Here is a 22889-nt window from a genome sequence, read left to right as displayed (position 1 = left end):
TGCTAGGCCCTGAGACCCTCAGCCATGCGCCGGGCTCTGAGCGCCCTTTCCCCTTAGGGTCCACCCAGGGCCCCATTGAATGTCCCTGGAGCCCTTACTCCTTCTGATTCCCCCGAAGTACCCACTTCATCTTCTACTCCCCCCGCCCCCGAGCCCCACTCACCCTCCAGTCCCAGGGGCCCGCCCACACCTGAAAACCCTCCCTTCCCTTGTCTCCTCTGCCCCCGTGGAAGCTCCCTGACCCTTGCCCTCTGGCTCACAGATTGTCAGGGGGCTGAGGTGGGGCCACTTTCTTGGGAAGATCCTCGGGGCTCTGGCCCAGCACCAGGAGGGCAGCGTTAGGCAAGCTGGCAGAGAGGTTGCTCTGGAGGGTGGAGAAGCCAGTGGTCTACTTAGGCCCGTCTCCAAGGCCCCGACGCCCTGTCCCCCCTCTGCACCGTCTGCACCCCAACCTGGGTTTCGAGGAAGGCCTGCACCGTCAGAAGCTCCACCAGCCGCTTCTCTATGAGGCCCAGGAAGAGGCCTATGTCCCGGTCTCTCATGTGGCTCTTGACCCCTAGGAGGTCATTGATGACCGTGCTGTCACACTGGGCCCTGGTGAAGAGGTGCTGGATATCTGGGGTCAGAGGGACAAGCCATCATGGATCCGGTGCCCATGGGGTGCCACCCTCTCTTATCCTCAAGGCCCTGCTGCCCAAGCAAGGCTCAAAGATGCGAAGGGACTTGCCCAAGTTCAGACCCACCGGGTTCCAGATGACAGAGGGCAAAAAGCGAGGGAAGTCCAAGGAAAACGTGACAAGGGCACCTCCACACGGCCAGTCCTCTGCTCACGGCTCAGAATCACCCAGCTTCCACCCAACCCAGCGAGTCCACAGCTCAGGATGTGCTTCTACCAAAGAAACACACACACGTGCTCCACGGGAGAAAGCGGAGGAAATTCACAGCAGCACCAAGGCTGTGACCCGCTCTCACAATTGGCCCGCTTGTATTTAGTTAACTGGTTATTGTGAATGAAATAAGATGCACCCATGACCTTGACAGAAATCTGTGCCCAGCCTGTGGCATCCCTACCACCCTCCCCTGCCTCCCCCACCTGAGCTGCAGGCTCATATTCAGTTTCCTCCTGGGGTCCCTCTCCGAACAGTCCGCAATACCGCTCACACTGAGGTCAGGCTCACCCCCTAGAGCAGTTCCTCCTCCCAGCTTCCGCATTGCACCCTCACCGGGCCAGACCCCTGGTGCCTCAGCCCTCACACCCCCGTAGCCCCTCAGCCCGACACCTCTGTGCTCCATCTCTCCCTCTCCATCCTCATCCCTCTCCCTCCTATCCACCCCCCTCTCCTGCTCACAACCCTCCCATGGCTCCCCAGCACCCCCAGGAAAAAGCCTCAGCCTGGCATCCGTTTAGGATCTGACCCTCTTCAACTCCCACCCACGCCCTCTCTGCACGAAGAACCTGCCTTCCTTGGATGCACCTCTGAGCCTTGGCCCCGCCTGCTGGGACCATCCCCTCTCCCCAGTTTTTTGGTTAAATACTCATCCTTCAAAATCAGCCTCAAGCATCATGGCTCCCAGGAGACCTCCCCTGTGAGCCCAGCAGAGCCAATGTCATGGGCACAGGGCCCTGTGCCGAGAAGGAGCCCACGTTTGGTTTGATGCTCTGCTCTTGTCTCTTGAAATTCTTGCCAGTTTGTAAACAAGGGGCCCCGCATTTTCATTCTGCACTGGGCCCCCCAAATCCTGGTCCTGCACTCCACTCTGAGTTAAGGCATACCCTTCCTCCTGCAGGGCCCAAGGTGTCCTCCCTCCCAGCCCCTGGGTTACGAGTATCCAGAGCCCGTGTCAGCCTCTTCCCCGCCCTCCCCCTGCCTGTCCTCACCACCTAGCACAGGGCTTGTCACCACAGTCCCTACAACAGAGGGAAAGAGGGTCTGCCAATACCTGAGCTCCGACCGCGCAGCGCGAGGTGGCCCTCCTTCTTGCTCCCCACCACCACTGCCACCTCCCAGTCTCTCTCCATCCCTCATCCCATCTAATTCTCATGCCGACCCTACAAACTAGGCACTGCCATTCCACTTCCGGAGGGGCTCCAACAGAGGAAACCACACACAAAAGTTCACAAATGGTGGAGCTGGGATTCAAACCCAGGGCTGCCTGACTCTCATGGACTCCACACTGGAAGGATGAATGGATGATGGATGCAGGATAGATGGATGGATGCAGGATGGCTGGATGAAGGATGGCTGGCTGGCTGAATGCAGAATGGATGATGGATGAGTGAATGGATGGTCGGATGGATATGGGACAGACGACAAGGGAGTGCACAGAGTGGTCCGCGGAATGTCTCCGCGTGGCCGGCCCGGGCAGGCTCTCCGCCTGCTCATCGCATCCTTCCAGATGAAGAAGCCAGGGCGGGTGCTCACCGGTCTTAAGCTTCTCCAGCTGCCCGCGAAAGTTCTGGAAGCGGGCCTCCAGGTTCTCGGCCTCCGTGTGCACCTCGTCCACGCGCTGCTGCAACTCGGCCCGCTGCTGCTCTTGCCTCGAGCGACGGTCCTCCTCACTGCGGCGCCCGCTCTCCAAGGCCTCCTGCATCTACAGGGGCAGGGGCGCGACGCTGGGCCCAGCTCGGGAGGGGGCGCCAACGCGGGTGGAGGAGAGGAGGGGGAGGGGAGGGGGAGGGGGAGGGGGAGGGGGAGGGGCGGGTCTCGCTCACCTCCTTGATCTCCTCCTGCAGACGCTCCAGCTCTGAGTTCTGCTCATTGATGAAATTGAACTCCGCGAAGTTCCGCTCCTCCACTGGGGGCGAGTCAGGAAAGGCAGCGTCCAGAGAGACAGAGACCAGCAAACACACAGAAAGGCAGAGAAAGAAATGTTGAGAAAGGCAACAAAGACACAGAGACAAAGAGAGACAGAGACGGAGAGATATAGGCAAAGAAATAGACACAGGGGCCAACAGAGAGAAATACAGGGCAAGGCAGAGCGACAGAAAGAGATAGCGACCGAGAGAAAGTCACAGAAATGCCGAGAGAGACACAGAGAAACAGAGAAGTGAGGGAGAGCAAACGGTAAAGGTGGGTAAAGAGAGAACATTAGACCCCGGGAGAAAGACAGCAACAGGGACACGGAGATAGGCACACAGAGGCTGAGGGTAAGATTCCCAGGGTGACCCGCAGGCCCAGGAATGAGGGAGGCGGAGGGAGGGAGGGAACGGGGAAGGGGGAGACGGATGGGGGAGGCGGGAAGGCAGACACGCCAGGGAAATTGGACAGAAAGAAAAAGACGGAGATACACTCAGTGAGAACAGAGAGATGCAGACGGGTGGAGACACACAGAGAAGGAAGGGGTCAGTAGGCCCGAGACGGGGGTGGGAGAGAGACTGGGGAGAAGGGGGGGAGAGAGAGGGGCGGAGGCAGGGCGGACGGGAAGAGGCGAGTAGGGCGGAGCCTGATTCCTGGTCCCTCCTGCGCAGGTGGAGGAGTCCCCAGGGCCGAAGCGGAGGCCCTCGGTGACCGAGACAGAGCACAGTCTGCACTGGATTCCGGGGGGCTGGGCGCCGTGCTCCTGCCCCCCCCTCCTCCCCGCCCTTTCCATCCCCACCCCCTACCCCCAGGGACTCACACTCCAGGTACTTCTCCACCAGCAAGTCCGGGTCGCTCTCCCCGGTCAGCTGGGACAGTTTCTTCAGGGCGTCCTCGTAGCGCAGCACCAGCTTCTCCTGGGAGGTCTTCCGGAGGCCTTCGGCCACCTCCCGGGCTGGGGGGTGAGGGGGCAGCGAGGTCGGCGTCCGGGGCGGCCACCAGGGCGGAGGGGCCTGGCTGGGCACGCTGGTGGGGAGGGGGCAACAACACCGCAGCCGCGCAGACCCCGCCCCTCCAGCCCCGCCCTCCGACCGGCCCCGCCCCGCGGCGAGACCTGGAGCGAGCCGCTCCGCCCCTCCCCTGGCCCGGCCTGCTGCAGGCAGAGGTGGCGGCCCCGGCCTCACCCCGTTGCTCGCGCTTCTCCACGACGGCGGGATCCGGCTGCCGATCGCCGTTCTTGAGTTTGAGGAAACGGTGCAGCTGCTCCAAGTGCGCGATCTGCCGCTGCAAGATCTGCACCTCCGTGTCGTTCTGGGCCACCTCCTTCTCTGCCCTCTCCCGCAGCATGCCTAACTTGGCCTTCGCCTCCTCCCTGGGAGGGGTGGGGTGTTAGACCCGGGTCAGGGAGATTGGAGGTTGGATTTGGGTTCATCCTGGGGCCCAGGGAGGGGCGGGGTCAGCCTTGGGTTGGAGGGTGAATGGGGCAGGGTCAGTCTTGAGTCACAGGGATGCGCGGGGTCATCCTGGGGTTGGGGGTGGTGGTGGATGGGGCACAGTCAGCCTGGGGTCTCAGGAATGGGACAGAATCAGGTTGCTGTTACCCTGTGGTCACAAAAGGCAGAAAATTGTCTAGGTTCCTAGAGGTGGGTCAGGATGGGGTTATGGGGCAGAGTCAGGGGGCTCACTCACTGAAACTCCCCTGGCCTGCTTGGCCGAAGGTGGAGCTTTTAAGCTTTTAAACGTAGTGCAGCCCACTGTAAACTCAGAGTGCCCCAAGCCTACTTCACAGGTCACAGGATCAAAGGTCAGAGGGTCATTAGGTTGGGAGAACAGCAGGTCAGTCGCCTCAGGTCCCTGCCCATGGACCATTCTAGCTCCCCTTTCCACACCTTTGCCAACCTTCGTTGCCTCGACTCAGGGCACTAGCTTCTTGCTCTGTTCAAATTCCTCTGAGGCTTACTCAGGTCAGTCCTCCTTGGTGGGAGTCCTCTCCTGGCACCCACCAGCCCTAGCCCCCGGCGACCCCTCTAGCAGCCCCTCAGGGATTAGGACTCACAGTTCTTTCTGTGCCTTGGGCTTCAGGTCAACAGAAAGGCCAGGAAGAGGGAACCCAGCTTCCCAAGAGCCTGGCCCTGCAGGAGATGCTCTAAAGCAGCACGCCATAAGTCCCCACAGCAGCCCATGAGGTAGATACCATTATTGTTGCCATGTCACAGTAGAGGAAACTGAGGCTCAGAGAGGGGAAGTGACCTGCCCAGGTCAGCCAGCAAGGAAGCACTGGAGACACTGGCTGGTCTGACAGAAGTGTTGGTCCTGACAGCTGCCCCCTGCCTTTAACGGAAACCACCCTATCTTTGTACCCGGCTAGGCTGCCCACTGCACTCAGCTGGAGGATTGTTGGCAGAGGCTAGATCCTGGTGATGCAAAGACAGGCCAGCAGGCCATCACTTGTGGGACGTGGCAGAAAAGATGAGCCGGGCCAGTCAGATTCTCTCCTCAGAATCTGAATTGGGAAATGCTAAGAAGGGGACAGCGGGAAGCCGAAGCTAAAAGGGTGTATAGAGAGAAGCCACAAAAGGTCATGTTATGAAGGCCAAGTTAGGAAGAAGCCAGAGCTATGCGTGAACAGAAGCCATGAGTCAAGGCTCTGAAGAGGTCATGGAGGACCACAGGTAACAAATTACAGAATCAGCCATAAAAAGGCATGACGTACTGAGAGATGCTACAACGTGGGTGAACCTTGAAAGCACTGCACTGAGTGAAAGGAACCAGACACAAAAGGACACGTTGTATGATTCTATTTGCATGAAACAGAAAAGTAAATTTACAGAAAGGCAGATGTATAGGTAAATCGTCGAGACAGGAAGGAGACTAGTGGTTGCCAGGACGTTGGGGAAGAGGGAAAGAGAGAATAACCGCTTAATGGTTACAGGTCTCCTTTGGGGGTGATGAAAACAGAAGTGATGACTGCACAACATTACCAATGTACTAAATGCCACTGAATGGTACATTTTAAAATGGTGAATTTGGGGACTTCCCTGGTGGCGCAATGGTTAGGAATCCGCCAGCCAATGCAGGGGACACGGGTTCAAGCCCTCGTCCAGGAAGATCCCACATGCCGTGGAGCAACTAAGCCCATGCGCCACAACTACTGAGCCTGTGCTCTAGAGCCCGCGCAGCACAGCTACTGAAACCCGTGCGCCTAAAGCCCGCGCTCCACAGCTAGAGAAGCAACCGCAGTGAGAAGGCTGCGCACCACAATGAAGAGTAGCCCTCACTCGCCGCAACTAGAGAAAGCCCGCGCACCGCAACGAAGACCCAATGCAGCCAAAAATAAATAACTAAATAAATAAATTTTTAAAAGGTGAATTTTATGTGCGTCTTAACTCAGAGGAAGGAAGGAAGAAGGAAAGAAAGACAGAAGAAGGGAAGGAAAGACGGAAAGAGAGAGAGGAAGAAGGAAGGAAAGAAGGAAGAAAGGGAGGGAGGGAGGAAGGACGGAAAGAAAGAAAGAAAAGAAAGGAGGAGGGCTTCCCTGGTGGCGCAGTGGTTGAGAGTCCGCCTGCTGATGCAGGGGACGCGAGTTCATGCCCTGGTCCGGGAAGATCCCACATGCCGCGGAGCGGCTGGGCCCATGAGCCATGGCTGCTGAGCCTGTGCGTCCGGAGCCTGTGCTCCACAACGGGAGAGGCCACAACAGTGAGAGGCCCGCGTACCGCAAAAAAAAAAAAAAAAAAAAAAAAAAAAAAGGAACAAAGAAAGAAAGATCACAGAAACCATAAGGTAGATTTGGACTATAACCGATGTCATGAGGAATCATGAACCATGATAAGCAGAAGTCATGTGGTAGAAACAAGACACTGAATAGAAGGTAAGAAACCACTTGGAGCAAGAGAACAGGGCTGAAGCTCAGAAAGGAGCAGAGATGGGATAAGAGAGAGCATGGAACCCAGGAGAGCCCAGAGGCAGAGAGAGACATCCATGAGCAGAGCAGCTGGGGCTTCTAGACTCCACACAACATGATCCTTTATCTGAAGGTGGCTTGAGAGAATCTCTGTCCCTTTCAACCAATACTGACAAATATCAATCTAATTACAGTCATTCACTGATGCTTCCTACGACCTGGCCCCCTGCTATGTGCACTTACTTAAGTCTCTCTATTTTTTTTTTAATATTTGTTTATTTTTGCCGGCGTTGTGCCTTAGGTGCAGCACACAGGCTTCTCTCTAGCTGTGGTGCTTGGGCTTAGTTGCCCCGAGGCATGTGGGATCTTAGTTCCTCGACCAGAGATGGAACCCGCATCCCCTGCATTGGGAGGCAGATTCTCAACTACTGGACCACCCGGGAAGTCCCTTAAGTCTCTTTATTTATTTATTTGGCTACCCCCTGTGGCTTGTGGGATCTCAGTGCCCGGACCAGGGATTGAACCAGGGCCATGGCAGTGAAAGTGCGGAATCCTAACCGTTGGACCGCCAGGGAATTCCCCTTAAGCCTTTCTACATCCCTATGTGCTACATGCCATTAACAGACTTGGGTTAAAGAGGTTAATTCATACACCCAAGGAGAGGGACCTTGCCCGAGAAGCTGGGAAATCAGCGGAGGTGGGAGAGAAAGGGGCACCTTATAAAAAAAAAAAAAAAAGGATGTTCTGACAATCTATTTCTTGAGTTTGGAACCTTCCCACCACGTCCTTAAGAAAATGCATGGACTGAGTCATCTAGGATGCCTCCAGGGGCCCTACCTGATGGTGTAGGCAGAGGTGGAGGAGACCATGAGGGTCCTGACCGTGTCCCGCAGGAGCTGCAACTCCTGCCAAGAGAACAAAACAGATACCACTTCTAACACCCTCATCACTGGACGGCCCTCCTTTAAGCCCCACGTTTCCCCAATAAGAAGTGAGGCTCCTGGGCCTTAGAAACTTGGACCTTCCTCATTAGCGGCAATCGGTGAAAGGATTTTAAACAGGTACCAAGTGAAAGGAAAGCCAGATTGATGAGCAGGAAGCAACAAAGACCCAACACAGCCAAAAACAAATAAATAAATAAGAACTGCAGTGAAACATCCAACCCAGAATATTCCTAAGAGTGCTGACCTAACTTTGTGGTGGGGGTCAGAAATTTGTGTGAATTTCATGATTGTGACCACGCTAATCTGTTTTCTAGTCCTATGGAAGTGTCTTTGCAGAGTTATGCGTAAAAGGGTTATTTCAGGAGAAAGACAAGAGGAAATTATATATATATATATATATATATATATAGTACATATACATAATGTGTATATATGTATTAATGTATATAAACATATATACACACATACACATACATATACATATATAATGTGTGTATATATTAATGTAATACGCACATACATATATATGTATGTATAAATACGTGCGTATGTGTGCACGTGCACACACACAACACACAAACACATACACTTTGTAACAAGAAACCTAGGATGGATAACCAGAAACTATGGGGGCTGAATGGGAACGAAGTGGAAGAGATGGTGAGGAAATGATGTTTCTGTGGCTTACCTTTTGGCATAGTTTTGATTTGGGAACCCCTGTCGACGGTTTACATATTCATAAAGAAAATTAAATCAACAAGGATAGGGGGGCTTCCCTGGTGGCGCAGTGGTTGAGAGTCCTCCTGCCGATGCAGGGGACACGGGTTCGTGCCCCGGTCCGGGAGGATCCCACATGCCGCAGAGCGGCTGGGCCCGTGAGCCATGGCCACTGAGCCTGCGCGTCCGGAACCTGTGTTCCGCAACGGGAGAGACGGCAGCAGTGAGAGGCCCACGTACCGCAAAAAAGAAAAAAAAAAAAAAACAACAAAAAAAAAACAAGGATAGGGGAGAGAACTAAAACCAAATACAAACAGAGGCAAGTGAACCTAACTGTATTTCAAACAAAGAACAGAACCACAAAGAAGACCAAAACAATAGGAACTAATCCCAGTGACTTCTGAATACAATAATGTGAGATAGATAAATAGATAGATAGATACCCATGCCCTCAGAGAACAAAACGATCTGCAAACAAATCTTGAACTCTCAGGGGGTTCAGGGGGTGTTAGTACAGCTATAGCAATTCTGAACCTCTCTTATGTGTTTTGTAGGACTGAACAAGTGAGTACATATATAAACGCTGTTGGGAGCCAAGGTTTCCGCTGTGGGGAAGAAAAAGATAAAATAGGGAAGGTTCAGGAATAACCCAGGGGTGATGGGTTGGAATGAGAGGCACCGACATGAACTCACAATTTTAAAATATGTGCGTGTGTTTCCTAGCTCCAGAGAAAGGGTCCCAAGGCAGGGACACCCCAGTAGCAGTGAGGACTCCTAGTGCCTGTAATTTGGTTTCTCGGCACCAAGAGAAGAAGAAGCAGGACTCCCCACTAGGAAGAATCAAGACTCCATGGAGAAATGCTAACTTGAGAGTTAAGGCTGATCAAGTACGAGAAAATCTGGACTATCTTCCTGTACCAGAAAGTAAGGAAGTGTTCAAAAAAAAAAACAAAACAGATGGGCTTGTCAGAAGGACAGAGAAGCCAGCTTGAGGGGGCTCTCACCAGCCGAATCTGAGACAATGTGAACATCATGATGAGCACTATGGATTATAACCCAGAGAATAAAGTAAGAATACATGAATGCTTCCTGATAACCCATAAATATACTTAAGAAGTTCTTCCTTAAGTAAAATGCCATCTTATAAATGAAGAAGAAATGAGAGAGAAGAATCACCATTTGGTAGCCATTACAATAATAATTATTCAGGCAAAAGTCATTAAGGGATGCTAGAACAATTGCGTGAAAATGTATCAGGGAACAGGATATTTACATGGTCTCAAAGAACCTCCCTGGACTCTCATTACAAAGAGGAAAACTCTATATTGGAGAAACCTGGCTGACCAAGCAATCAAGGTCAACGTTACTAGTTATGGGACAAACTTACATTATGTGCCTACTGATATAATGCCCGCAAATGACGCAATACCACCTTTGTGATATTCCACCAAAAATGCACAACTTGAATCTAATCATGGAGAGAGATCAGATCAATCCACATTGAGGGACGTCACACAGCACAACTGGCCTGGATGCTTCCAAAATGTCAAAGTCATGGAGACAAAGAAGGGCCGAGGGGGACTTCCCTAGTGGCGCAGTGGTTAGGAATCCACCTGCCAATGCAGGGGACACGGGTTTGATCTCTGGTCTGGGAAGATCCCACACGCCGCGGAGCAACTAAGCCAGCAAGCCACAACTACTGAGCCTGTGCTCTAGAGCCCACGAGCCACAACTACTGAGCCCGTGTGCCACACCTACTGAAGACTGCGTGCCTAGAGCCCATGCTCCACAACAAGAGAAGCCATCACAATGAGAAGCCTTCATGCTGCAAGGAAGACCCAACGCAGCCAAAAAAAAAAAAAGAAGAAGGGCCGAGGGACTGTTCCAGATGAATGAGGCCAGGACAGCCAAATGCAATGTGGGATCCTGGCCCAGAGCCTGGAGCAGATAATTAAATTAGCTATAAAGGACATTGTTGGAACAATCATGAACTTTAAATATGCACTGCTTAGAATTGTAACAATGTTCAGTGCCCTTGGGTAAGGGCACTTTGTTTATATAAGAAAATGGTCTTGTGCTTAGGAAATACACACTGAAGTTCTTAGGACCATAATGCCTGCATCGTACTCTCAAATAGTTCGGCAGTTGTGATAATAAATTATTTTCAGGGAAACTAATTACACACACACGCAGACAGACAGAGAGTAAATTTGGCAAATTATCAATCTTGGTGAAGGATATATAGTTCTTTGTACTATTCCTGCACCTTTTCTGCAAATTTGAAATTATTTCAAAGGAAAACTTAAAGAAAGAGAGAGGGAGAGAATAAAGGAAGGAAGGGAGGTGAAAGGAGGGAGGGAGGATTCTTCAAAGGACTTCAAAGGTTATTGAGAAACCCATGGAATGTAAATGGTCCTGCCTGCGCCTTGGTTGCCCTGGGTGATAACACTCAAAGTGCCATCTCTGCTTTCTGCAAATCTCAATGAGGCTGCATTCTTTGCTGGGGGTAGCCCGGAACATTCTCAGGTGTCCATTCCCTCCGGACTAAAGTAAACCTATGGCTCCGGGCGATTCCGTACTTGAGGCCCGAGTGTTGGAGAAAGTAGGGTGACTCTTGCATCCTCCCCTGCACTCCAGCTGGGCCACGGGGTCCTGGGCTTCAGGGCCACTGACCTTCTGCAGCTTGCGGTCCACATTCAGATAGCGGTTCCTCTCGATCTGCAGGAGATCCAGCTCCTCCCGCAAGGTTGCATTCCGAACCAGCTGGTTGTCAAAGCGACAGGTGACCTGGAATGGGGGTGGTGGTGTGGGAGAGGATGCCAAGAGTCTGTCTGAGGCCTGGCCTGCCTCCCTCTTCCATTCTCAGCCGAGAAGGGGGCACTTGTCAGGTAGGGGGCCCATTCCCAATTTGGGGGCTCTGAGAGCATCACCACCCCCCCCCAAGACCCAAGCACCAGTCTCCTTTCCTGGGAGACCCTCCATCCCTCCAGGATCTTGTCTCCTAACCCCACTTAGGGAACCCACTATTTTAGGCCACTCTGCATCCAGGAATCTGGTCCACCGTTTCTAAAACTTGACTCCCATGCTCAGTTCTTCCCCCAAGAGTTCAGGTCGGGAGACAGCCAAGAGGCTGACCCTCACCCTGTCCAACTGGTCTTCAAGGATCTTAATCCTTCGCTGGCTCTTGACCTTCTGATCCAGGATGCATCCCGAGGCCTTGACATCCTTCCCATGGGCAAAGATCCGGCTCTCCCATTCCTGGATCTGGAAGAAAGAACATGGTGCCTATTTGTTGACTGAATGCGGGAGAGATTGAGGGAATGAGGGAGATGAGAGGGAGGGTGAGTGACTGAGCGTGGTTGACATCTGCGGTCCTTGTGGCCCCAGCCGTCTGCTGTACCCCTCTTCTGAGGTGAGTACCCAACCTTCCACGTGGATCTGACTTCCAACCATAACGAGCCGCCCTGCCGGCCACATGACCCAGGTCCAAACAATCCATTTAGAGATGGACGTGTGACCCAAGCTGAGCCAGCCTGAATCCTTTCCTGATATTTTGGGAGAAACGTGTGATCTGGATGGATGCGACGCCACACACAGTAGACAAAGTGGAGACAAGAGCCTGAGAATGAGACAGGCTGGGACCTGGGACCCTTTGCTGCAGTGCCTGCACCTGGACAAACGTCTCCTCGGGCAACAAAATACAAAGGAACTATAAGGGACTAAAAATAACTGCGTGCATGTGCAGTTAGGGCAAATTCTGGACAAGAATGTACAAAAAGACCAAAAAAACCCAGCTGCCACTTCTGAAGAGTCAGGAACAAAAAAAGGGGTTCGGGAGCAAAAGCAAGGTACTACGTGTGCCCCCTGCAGTACACCACCAGAGGGGTGGGCAAAACACCTAAGCCACTCCTCTGGCCCAACCCGTGGACACACCCCTACTGTCACCCCATAGAAGGGACAAGCTCGCCCCACCTCTGGGAGCAAGCAAGGGAACCTGTTACTTGTTTTCGCTCCCTGCTGCCGCAGCAGGGGCCCCAGTAAAGGCCTGTCTGAATTTCTTGTCTGGCCTCTAACCAATTTCTTTTTTTTTTATTTTATTTTTTTGCGGTACGCGGGCCTCTCACCGTTGTGGCCTCTCCCGTTGCGGAGCACAGGCTCCGGACGCGCAGGCTCAGCGGCCATGGCTCACGGGCCCAGCCGCTCCGCGCACGTGGGATCTTCCCGGACCAGGGCACGAACCCGCGTCCCCTGCATCGGCAGGCGGACTCTCAACCACTGTGCCACCAGGGAAGCCCAATCAATTTCTATTGACTGGGGAAGGCCAAGAATCCCGGTCTATACCAAGAGGAGGGGAAGATAAGCCCTGATGCCTGAAACGAACTTCCAACCTGCCCTTCTCATTCCCGTATTCATCTTGACTTGTTTGGGGTATGCTGTTTTCCCAACTAGATTGGAAACTCCACGAGGGCGGATTTTTAGCTTTTCTGTGCTTGACACAGAGTTGGCATGCAACAAAACATGCAGACTAAATGAATAAATGAATTGCTTGATACTGTGTTTCCCGATTTGTGCAGCCCTATGGGTTGAACTGAGTCCCCTGTAAATCCGTATGTTGAAGTGCTAATCCCCAGAACCTCAGAATGTGACCTTATTTGGAGACAGGGTTTTTACAGAAGTAATCAAGTTAAAATGAGGTCACTGGGTTGGGCCCTAATTCTACACGACTGGCGTCTTTATAAAAAAGGGGAAATTGGCACAGACATGCCAACAGGGAGAATGCCAGATGAAGGTGAAGGCAGATGTGGAATCTTAAAACTATAACACACTAGTGAAAATAACAAAAAGAAGCAGACTCACAGATATAGAGAACAAACTAGTGGTCACCAGTGCAGGGGGAGAGGTAATATAGAGGTGGGGAGTGGGGGGTACAAACGATTGGGTGTGAAATAGGCTATAAGGATGTATTGTACAACACGGGGGATATAGCCAGTATTTTGTAATAACTGCAAATTGAGTATAACCTTTAAAATTGTATTACAAAATTTTTTAAAAGAAAAAAAAATGAACGCAGAGATTGGAATGATGCTTCTACACACAAAGGAATGCCAAAAATTGCCAGCAAACCACCAGAAGCTAGGCAAGATGCACAGAACAGATTCTCACAGCCCTTAAAAGGAACCAACCCTGCCGACATCATGATTTTGGACTTCTGGCCTCCAGAACTGTGTGACAATAAATTTCTGTAGTATAAGCCACGCAAAGAAACGAATACATGCGCCAAGGCACCCCAGAGCATTGCAGCAAACTCAAAGGGGCAACCATGGGGATATTTTAAAATTTGAGGGAGACACATTGACATTGGTCAGACACCACATGAACCTGGAGCTCAAGGTAGTTCCCAGGTTCAATGTGAGACGGTGCTACATTCCTTTTGGTGACGTCCCATCTTTCTTTGTTGTTGCTGTTGTTTTGTTTTTTGGGGTTTTTTTTTAACCACGCCACATAGCATACGGGATTTTAGTTCCCCGACCAAGGATTGAACCAGTGCCCCTTGCAGTGGAGGCGCAGAGTTATAACCACTGGACCACCAAGGAAGTCCAATGTCACATCTTTCTTTCTTTTTTTTTTTTTAATATTTATTTAGGCTGCCCCGGGTCAGTTTCAGCACGCAGGATCTTCGCTCTGGCATGTTTCTAGTTGCGAGATGCGGACTCTCATTTGCAGCATGCGTTGTGGGATCTAGTTCCCCGACCAGGGATCGAACCCAGCCCCCCTGCCTTGGGAGTGCAGAGTCTTACCCACTGAACCACTAGGGAAGTCCAACGTCACATCTTTCTGAAACTGAGTTTTTAGCAGTTGCTGTGATAAAAATCAAATACCCCAAAACGGTACCATTGGGGGAAACTAAGCAAAGCGTACAAGGACTCTCTCTGTATTATTTCTTCAAACCACAGGTGAGTCTACAATTACCCCAGTAAAATTTTCAATTAAAAAAAACAGCAAGTACTGCACAGAAATCAGTGTGGAATGAGAGTGGCGAGTCCACCCTGACTCCAAGATCTGAAAAGTTGCAAAGTGGCCAATAGGCACAAACGTGCCACAGGTAATTGTGGTTTTTGAGAATGAAACACAATTTTTTTCAATTTATGTATATTATTTTTTCAAATGGTTTCTAGGTTGTTAGGATGCAAACATTTATTGAGTTGTTTGGTCCAAACTGCTATAATAGAGCTGTTAGCAGTGCAATACTGGGGGCCCCCCCGGACAGCTCTTGAGAGCTGATTGTCACATTTTCAGGAATTACATGAGTTAAATTGTTGGTAGTTTGAAATTGACCATTATATTAGTTTTCCATTTCTGCAGAAAAATTACAGTCGCCCTTCAGTATCCACAGGGGATTAGTTCCAGGACTCCCCTCAGATACCAAAATCCAAAGATGCTCAAGTCCCTTATATAAAACGGCATAGTATTTGCATATAACCTACGCACAACTTCCTGTATGCTTTAAATCATGGCTAGATTACTTATAGTACCTAATACAATGTAAATATTATGTAAGTAGTTGTAAATACAGTGTAAGTGCTATGTCAATAGTTGCTGGCCCCCAAAATTCAAGTTTAACCTTTTGGAAATTTCTGGAATTTCTTTTTTTTTTTTTAATATTTCCCATCCTTGGTTTGTTGAATCCACATATACAGAACCCGTAGATATGGAGGGCCAACTGTACCACAAACCCTGTGGCTTAAAACAACACCCATTTATTATCTTGAAGTTTCCATGGGTCAGGAATGTGACACAGCTCAGCTGGAACCTCTGCTCAGGACTCACAAAGCTGCAATCAAGGGGTCACCAGGGCCACGGTCTCATCCAGGACTCACCACGTGGTTGATGGCAGAATTCAGTTCCTTGTGGTTGCAGGACTGAGGCCCTCAGCTCCTAGGAGCCCCCAGAAGTTCCCTGCCATGTGGTCCTCTCCACAGCATGGCAGCTTCTTCAGTCTACTATGGTGCAGTATTAAATACCATAACCGGGCTTCCCTGGTGGCGCAGTGGTTAAGAATCTGCCTGCCAGGGCAGGGGACACAGGTTCGAGCCCGGGTCCAGGAAGATCCCACATGCCGCGGAGCAACTAAGCCCGTGCACCACAACTACTGAGCCTGCGCTCTAGAGCCCGTTAGCCACAACTACTGAGCCCGCGTGCCACACCTACTGAAGCCCATGCGCCTAGAGCCCGTGCTCCGCAACGAAAAGCCACTGCAGTGAGAAGCCCGCACACGGCAACAAAGAGTAGCTCCCGCTCGCCGCAACTAGAGAAAGCCCGTGTGCAGCAACGAAGACCCAACACAGCCAAAAATATATAAATAAATAAAGAGCATAACCTCATCAAGGGAGGGACAACCCATCACCTGTGCCAAATTCTGCCATCGCGAGTTCTGCTGCCACTGAAGGGGAGGGGATTCTATAAGGGTGTGACTCACTGGGGGTCATGATAGGGTATGTTCACCTCGGCCTAGATGAGAACGTTGATGTTATGAAAATCAGAAAATGCTCATTGTAAATCAACTATACTCTAATATAAAATTTTTTAAAAAAGAAAATGCTACATATCAGGGTGCTTTCCCCCGCTAATTGCTGGTTTCCCAGCACACCCCTGTTAGATGTTTCTTTGGGGGCTAAAAAATTTACTAAGAAATTAAGGGCTCCAGGAACAAAGAAAGTTTAGGTGAGATAGGCTGGGACCTGGGACCCTTTACTGGAGTGCTTGTACTTGGACCTGGACAAACGTCTCCTCCAGCAACAGAATACAAAGAAACTATAAGGGACTAAAAATAACTGCATGCACGTGCAATCAGTGGGGCAATTATGAACAATAAGACAAAAAATGGCCACAAACCAACTGCCACTTCTGAGGTGCTGGGAGCAAAAGCAGGGTACAGCTCTTGATGCCCACACACAGCACCACCAAGGGGGTGGGCAGACCGCCTAAGCTTCGCCTCCTGCCCAACCTACCCATTCACCCTACCCTCACCGCATTTAAGGAACAAGCTCACCCCGCCCTTTGGGGAGCAAGCAAGGGAACCTGTTACTTGTTTTCGCTCCCTCATCCCAGACCAGAATTCCTGGTCTGGCCTCTTATCAATTTCTATTGATTAAAGGGTCCAGTCTTGGGAATTCCCTGGAGGTCCAGTGGTTAGGACTCGGTACTTTCACTGCCATGGCCTGGGTTCAATCTTTGGTCGGGGAACTAAGATCCCTCAAGCCGCGTGGCACGGCTTAAACAAAAAAGCAAACAGATAACATGCATTTTAAAAAATAAATAAATAAATAAATAATGAAGATTCCAATACTTGGCCACTGAAAAAGCTTGTGCAGTGTTGGGGGAAAAAAAAGAGTCCAAGGATCCGAGTCAATAACATAGGTAGTTCAAGAAATTCTTCCCAAGATTAGAAAACACTCCTTCAATTTTTAAAAGTATTCAAATTTTGCTCTTTAGATTGAAGTACCTAATCTAAGTAGACTTGATGTGTTCAGATGACGTGAGGTAGGAAGTTTTTTCTCAGCTTTGTTGAGGTATAAATGACACACAATAAAGCTGCACGTATTTAAAGCAGACAATTTGGTAAGTTTGACATAATCGAAGGAGTGAACATACCAATCACCCCCAAAGTTTCCTCTCTGTCATTCCCCCTGCCACTTCCTTCCTGCATCCCCCCACTCCCATGCAGTAACCCAGTTAGGCCAGTTTGCATTTTCTAGAGTTTTAGCTTAATGGGATCACATAGTATATACTTTTTTTGAGGGGAGGGGTTTGGCTTCTTTCACTCATAACAATTATTTTGAGATTCATCCAAGTCTTTGGGTATATCAATAGCCCATTCCTTTTTTTTCTTTAAATTTATTTTATTTATTTATTTTTGGCTGCATTGGGTCTCCGTTGCTGCACACGGGCTTTCTCTAGTTGTGGCGAGCAAGGGCTACTCTTTGTTGAGGTGCACGGGCTTCTCATTGCGGTGGCTTCTCTTGTTGTGGAGCACGGCCTCTAGGCGCGCGGGCTTCAGTAGTTGCGGCACGTGGGCTCAGTAGTTGTGGCTCATGGGCTCTAGAATGCAGGCCCAGTAGTTGTGGTGCACGGGCTTAGTTGCTCCGCAGCATGTGAGATCTTCCCGGACCGGGGCTCAAACCCGTGTCCCCTGCCCTGGCAGGCGGATTCTTAACCACTACACCACCAGGGAAGCCCTACCCTAGCCCATTCCTTTTGATTGCTGAGTAGTATTCCACTGTATGGATGTACCACAATTTGTTTATCCATTCACCTGTTGGTGGACACTTGGGTTGTTTCTGTTTTGAATTTTACCAATAAAACTGTTATGAACATTCATATACAATTTGCTGTAGGAACATGGGCTTTCTTTTTCCTAGGGTAAATACTTAGGAGTGGAAATGGCTGAATCATACGGTAGGTGGACGTTTAGTTCTTTAAAAACTGCCAAACTATTTTCAAAAGCGGTTGTCCCATTTACATTCCCACCAGCAGGGTGTGAACGTTACAGTTTCTCCACATCCTCACCAACAGTTGGTAAGGTCAGCCTTTTAAATTTTAGCCATTCTAATAAGTGTGTAGAAGTAGCTTGTGATTTTAATTTGCATTCCCCTAATGACTAATATTTCTACGTGCTTGCTTCCACGTCATATATATTTGGTGAAGTGTGTGTTCAAGTCTTTTTGTCCATTTTTCCTATTAGGTCGTCTGTTTTCTTATTGAGTTTAAAAGTACTTAATATATTCTGGATATAAGTTCTTTGCCAGGTACAGGCTTTGCAAATATTTTCTCCCCATGTAGGACTTGTCTTTTCATTCTCTGAACAGACCCTTTTAAGGAGGAGAAGTTTTAAAATTTTATGAAATCCAATTTATCAATTTTTCCTTTTATGGATCATGCTTTTGGTGTTGCATCTAAGAAATCTTTGCCTAACCCAAGCTCACAAAGATTTTCTCCTACACTTCTTTCTAGAAGTTTTATAGTTTTAGGTTTTACATTTACGTCTATGATGGGTAACATCTTTTTTTCCTTAACAAACGTTATTGTGCACAGAAAAGTGCATAGATCACATATGTACAGTTTATTATATATTTTAAAAGTGAACATCCTTAAACCATCACCCAGGTCAAGAACTAGAATACTGACAGCACTGCAGTCTAATCACTACCATCTTCCCCTCCACAGAGGTACCACTCTCCTGTCTGTGTTAGTTTCCACTGCTGCTGTAACAAAATACCACAAATTTACTGCCTTAAAACCAAACAAATTTATTATCTTACAGTTCTGGAGATCAGAAGTTGGAAATCAGTCTTACTGGGTTAAAAATCAAGGTGTCAGCTGGGCTGTATTTCTCCTGAAGGTTCCAGTGGAGAATTCATTCCTTGCCTTTTCCAGTTTCTAGAGGTTGGATTCCTTGGCTTACGGCCACTCCAACCTCTGCTTCTGTTGTTACATCTCCTCTCTCCATAATCACATCGTCTCCTCTGACCCTGACCTTCCTGTCTCTCTCTTATAAGGACCCTTGTGAGTAAATTGGGCCCATTCAGATAATCCAGGATAACCTACCCAACTCAAAGTCTGCAATCGTCACGGGGTCCAGAGATGATGACATGGACATCTTCAGGGAGTCATTAATCTGTTTGCCATACTTCCTTAAGTGAAATTCTTTATATTTTTATCACCCAGGTATAAACCCCCTAAACAAAAGTTTGGCTTGGCCTGGTTTTGAATTTTATGTAAATGAAATAATGCTGTCTGTATATTTTATGCCTTGCTTCCTTCAAATGTTTGTGAGATTCATCCACAAACATTTAATTGTAATTTTTTTATTGTTGTATACTATGTCATTATAAGAATATACTACATGGGACTTCCATGGTGGTCCAGTGGTAGGACTCCGGGCTCCTAATGCGGGAGCCCAGGTTTGATCCCTGGTGAGGGAACTAGATCCCGCATGCATGCCGCAACTAAGAGTCTGCATGCCACGACTAAGAGTCTGAATGCTGCAACTAAGAAGTCCGCACGCCACAACTAAAAAAAGATCCTGCATGCTGCAACTAAGACCCGGCTCAGCGAAAATAAATATTTTTCAAAAAGAGAATATACTACAATTTATTTATTCATTCAAATATTCATGAACATTTGGGTTATTTCCAATTTAGAGCTAGATGATATGAATAATGCATCTATCAACATTGTTTTCATGAGTCCTGGTTCCAGGGTATAGACTCAGAAGTGGAATTGTTGGGTGGGAGGATGGGTTACTGACAACTCTAAACCATTTTCTACTGGGAAATGACTTTGGTTTACTTCCTTCTAACACCGTTTCCATGGAAACATACTGGGCTAATGTAAATACGGAATGCCAGCTGTGTTCCCAGGCAACAATGCTGATTACAAAAAATGGCCCCTGATTGGTGAACGATATCAGATTGGAAGGATTATGAGTGGACTCATAGACCCCAAAGGCCTACATGACCAGGACTGAATAGAAAACTGGTTTCTCTGTGGGGTGTTTCTTACAATGGAATACGTTCCTTGTGGGGTCTTAGAAGCTGCCCTGATGATCTGTTACAAGAGGTGGCTCATGTTGTATATAAAACTTCCCTATGCCAGGGCGAGCAACACCCACCCGTACAGTATCATCCAACTGAACATGCTGAGAAGCAGCCCCTGGACGCTCAAGGAAGGTGTACTGGATGCTGTTGTGCAAAGATGCTGTTGTTTCTTGTCCTCTTTCCTTCTACAGAGTTAAGTGAACCTGGTGCCAAGTGACAGCCTATTGGATCCTGTGAGTGTGATGGTCAGGTAGAGCCCAAGACTGCTTCTGGTGACCGTCCATGTGGAGTAGATGCAACCCCAGATCGCAGGGTATGTCTCTCTTCAAAGTTAATAGATAATGGGGGAAATAAACTTTTCAGGATACTCATGACAATTTAGACTCCCACCAACTGGTGGGGGTCTTAGCAACCAACACTTCATAAGAGTTCTCACGGTTCCTTCTCTCCCCAGCACTTGGTATTTTGGGACACTAATTTTTGAAAATCTGGTGAGTGTGTAATGACACCTCCTTATGGCTTTCATTTGCCTTTCTCTGAATACTGATGAGTAATAATTCTTCCGTTCATCGGACATCTGAATTTCTTACTTGGTGATGTGCCCACTCAAGTCCTTCGACTGTTTTTATTTCTTTAATTTTTAAATTTTTTATTTTTTATTTTATTTATTTATTTTTTGTTTGTTTGTTTTTTTTTGCGGGCCTCTCACTGTTGTGGCCTCTCCCATTGCGGAGCACAGGCTCCGGACGCACAGGCTCAGCGGCCATGGCTCACGAGCCCAGCCGCTCCACGGCACGTGGGATTTTCCCGGGCCGGGGCACAAACCCGTGTCTCCTGCATCGGCAGGCGGACTCTCAACCACTGCGCCACCAGGGAAGCCCAAATTTTTTATTTTTTAAATTAATTAGTTTATTTTTGGCTGCGTTGGGTCTTTGTTGCTGTACTTTCTCTAGTTGCGGTGAGCGGGGGTGACTCTTCGTTGAAGAGCACAGGCTCTAGGTGGGTGGGCTTCAGTAGCTGTGGCACGCGGGCTTCAGTAGTTGTGGCTCGCGGGCTTAGTTGCTCTGCAGCATGTGGGATCTTCCTGGACCAGGGCTCAAACCCGCGTCCCCCGCATTGGTAGGAGGATTCTTAACCACTGTGCCACCTGGGAAGCCTTCCTTTGACTGTTTTTAAATTGAGCTGACTCTTTAATGATTTGTAAGAGATCCTTATATGTCCTTGACGCTAGGTTCTTTGTCAGCTATGTCTTACAAATAACCTTCAGTACTGTGACTTAGTTTGCACACTCTATGGTTCTTTTGGTGAACAGGAGTTACTAATTTTAAAGTCATGGAATGTATCAATCTTTTCCTTTAAAAGTAGAGATTTCTGTAACTTAAGACATGTTCTGCACTTTCACACATTTAGACTTTTGATCCATCTGGAATTAGTTTTGGGGACAGTGAGAGGTAAGTGTCTGGTTTCATCTTACAGTATGGACATCCAAATTTCACAGCACCATTATTAGAATCCTCCTTTTCCCATTTCTTGAAGTCAAATATCAAGTGTCCACATATGCACAGGTCTCATCCCAGTCTCTCTATTCTGTCCCATTATCCCACTTGATTAGCCCTGCATCAATTATAAGAGATTTATTTATTTATGTCGCATCATGCTGCATGTGGGATCTTAGTTCCCCAACCAGGGATCGAACCCGTGCCCCCTGCATTGGGAGCATGGAGTCTTAACCACTGAACCGCCAGGAAAGTCCCATAAGACCTTTTTAATAAATCTTGATAACTGATAGAGCAAATCCTTCCACATTGTTCTTCTTTTAAGTAAATTTTAGTCATCTTGTTCATTGCACTTCTCTATAAACCTTAGAATCTCTTTATCAATTCCATCCATTAAAAATAAAAACTTTTAGGGCTTCCCTGGTGGCGCTAGTGGTTGAGAGTCCGCCTGCCGATGCAGGGGACTCGGGTTCGTGCCCCGGTGCGGGAAGATCCCACATGCCGCGGAGCGGCTGGGCCCGTGAGCCATGGCCGCTGAGCCTGCGCGTCCGGAGCCTGTGCTCTGCAACGGGAGAGGCCACAACAGTGAGAGACCCGTGTACCTCAAGAAATAAATAAATAAATAAATAAATAAAATAAAAACTTTTAGTGTTTTGTAGAGATTACATTGATTCTATAAATCAATTTGGAGATCTGACATTTTACAACACTAACTCTTCCAATCCATGAATATGGTATATTTCTACATTTATTAAATTCTTCTTCAATATCCCTCAATAAACTTTTACAATTTACTCTATCGAGGTCTTGCACACTTTTGTTAGATTTCTTCCTAGGTACTTCTTTTGGCTATTATAAATTTGTCTTTTCTTCTTCTATTTTCTAATAGCTATTGCTAACACAGGGAAATATTAATTTTGTATCCAGCCACATTGTTAAAATACCTTGTTAAGAATACCTTGTTAAAATACATTGTTAAAATACCTTGTCTCTTAGTACGTTGAAGTTACAATGACACAATCTGTCTTCCAATGTTTCTTTTGAGAAATCAGTTGTCAGTCTAACTGTGGCTCCTTTGAAAGTAATGCCTTTTAAAAGTTTTCTGGCTGCTTGTATATTTTGGAAATTTCCGTATGTCCTGCATAAGCGTGGCTTTTTTGTTCATCCTGTTTTGGACTCTAAGGCATCCTTGAATCTGTGGATTCACTCTTTCATTGTTTCTGGAAAGTTCTCAGATATTATCCTGTCACACATTACCTCTGTCCCGTTCTCTTTCTGTTCTTCTGAAACTTTTATTAGACAACTGTTAAACCTTCTCACTAGATCTGCAATTGTCTTGACCACCCTTCCACGTTTCTCATCTTTTTGTCTCTCTGTGCAAAATTCTGGGTGATTTCTTTGGAACAAATTCTTTCTTCAGTTTTTTGGGGGTT

At 48.5% G+C, this 22889-nt stretch overlaps 1 protein-coding gene across 3 annotated transcripts in view; it reads right to left on the bottom strand.

The window, feature by feature from the left end:
• Positions 1-22889, bottom strand: part of ODAD1 (outer dynein arm docking complex subunit 1) — a 34647-nt gene that overhangs the window by 4118 nt on the left and 7640 nt on the right. For all 3 annotated transcript variants that reach the window (XM_089902626.1, XM_022585195.3, XM_022585199.3), the window contains 9 exons: positions 11505-11627; positions 11037-11150; positions 7540-7607; positions 3983-4170; positions 3619-3753; positions 2714-2796; positions 2424-2592; positions 453-616; positions 261-364 (listed from right to left, as the gene is read on the bottom strand). In XM_089902626.1, the coding sequence (XP_089758752.1) occupies positions 261-364; positions 453-616; positions 2424-2592; positions 2714-2796; positions 3619-3753; positions 3983-4170; positions 7540-7607; positions 11037-11150; positions 11505-11627 (1148 nt within the window). The remainder of the gene's footprint in view (positions 1-260; positions 365-452; positions 617-2423; positions 2593-2713; positions 2797-3618; positions 3754-3982; positions 4171-7539; positions 7608-11036; positions 11151-11504; positions 11628-22889) is intronic.

This window comes from Delphinapterus leucas, chromosome 20 (genome assembly GCF_059928025.1).
Source record: "Delphinapterus leucas isolate spDelLeu-1000000601 "Yukka" chromosome 20, BTC_Dleu_Yukka2, whole genome shotgun sequence".
Classification (NCBI taxonomy): Eukaryota; Metazoa; Chordata; class Mammalia; order Artiodactyla; family Monodontidae; genus Delphinapterus; species Delphinapterus leucas.
Note: the sequence above shows the minus strand (reverse complement) of the source record. Positions and strands in the feature narration are given on the sequence as shown.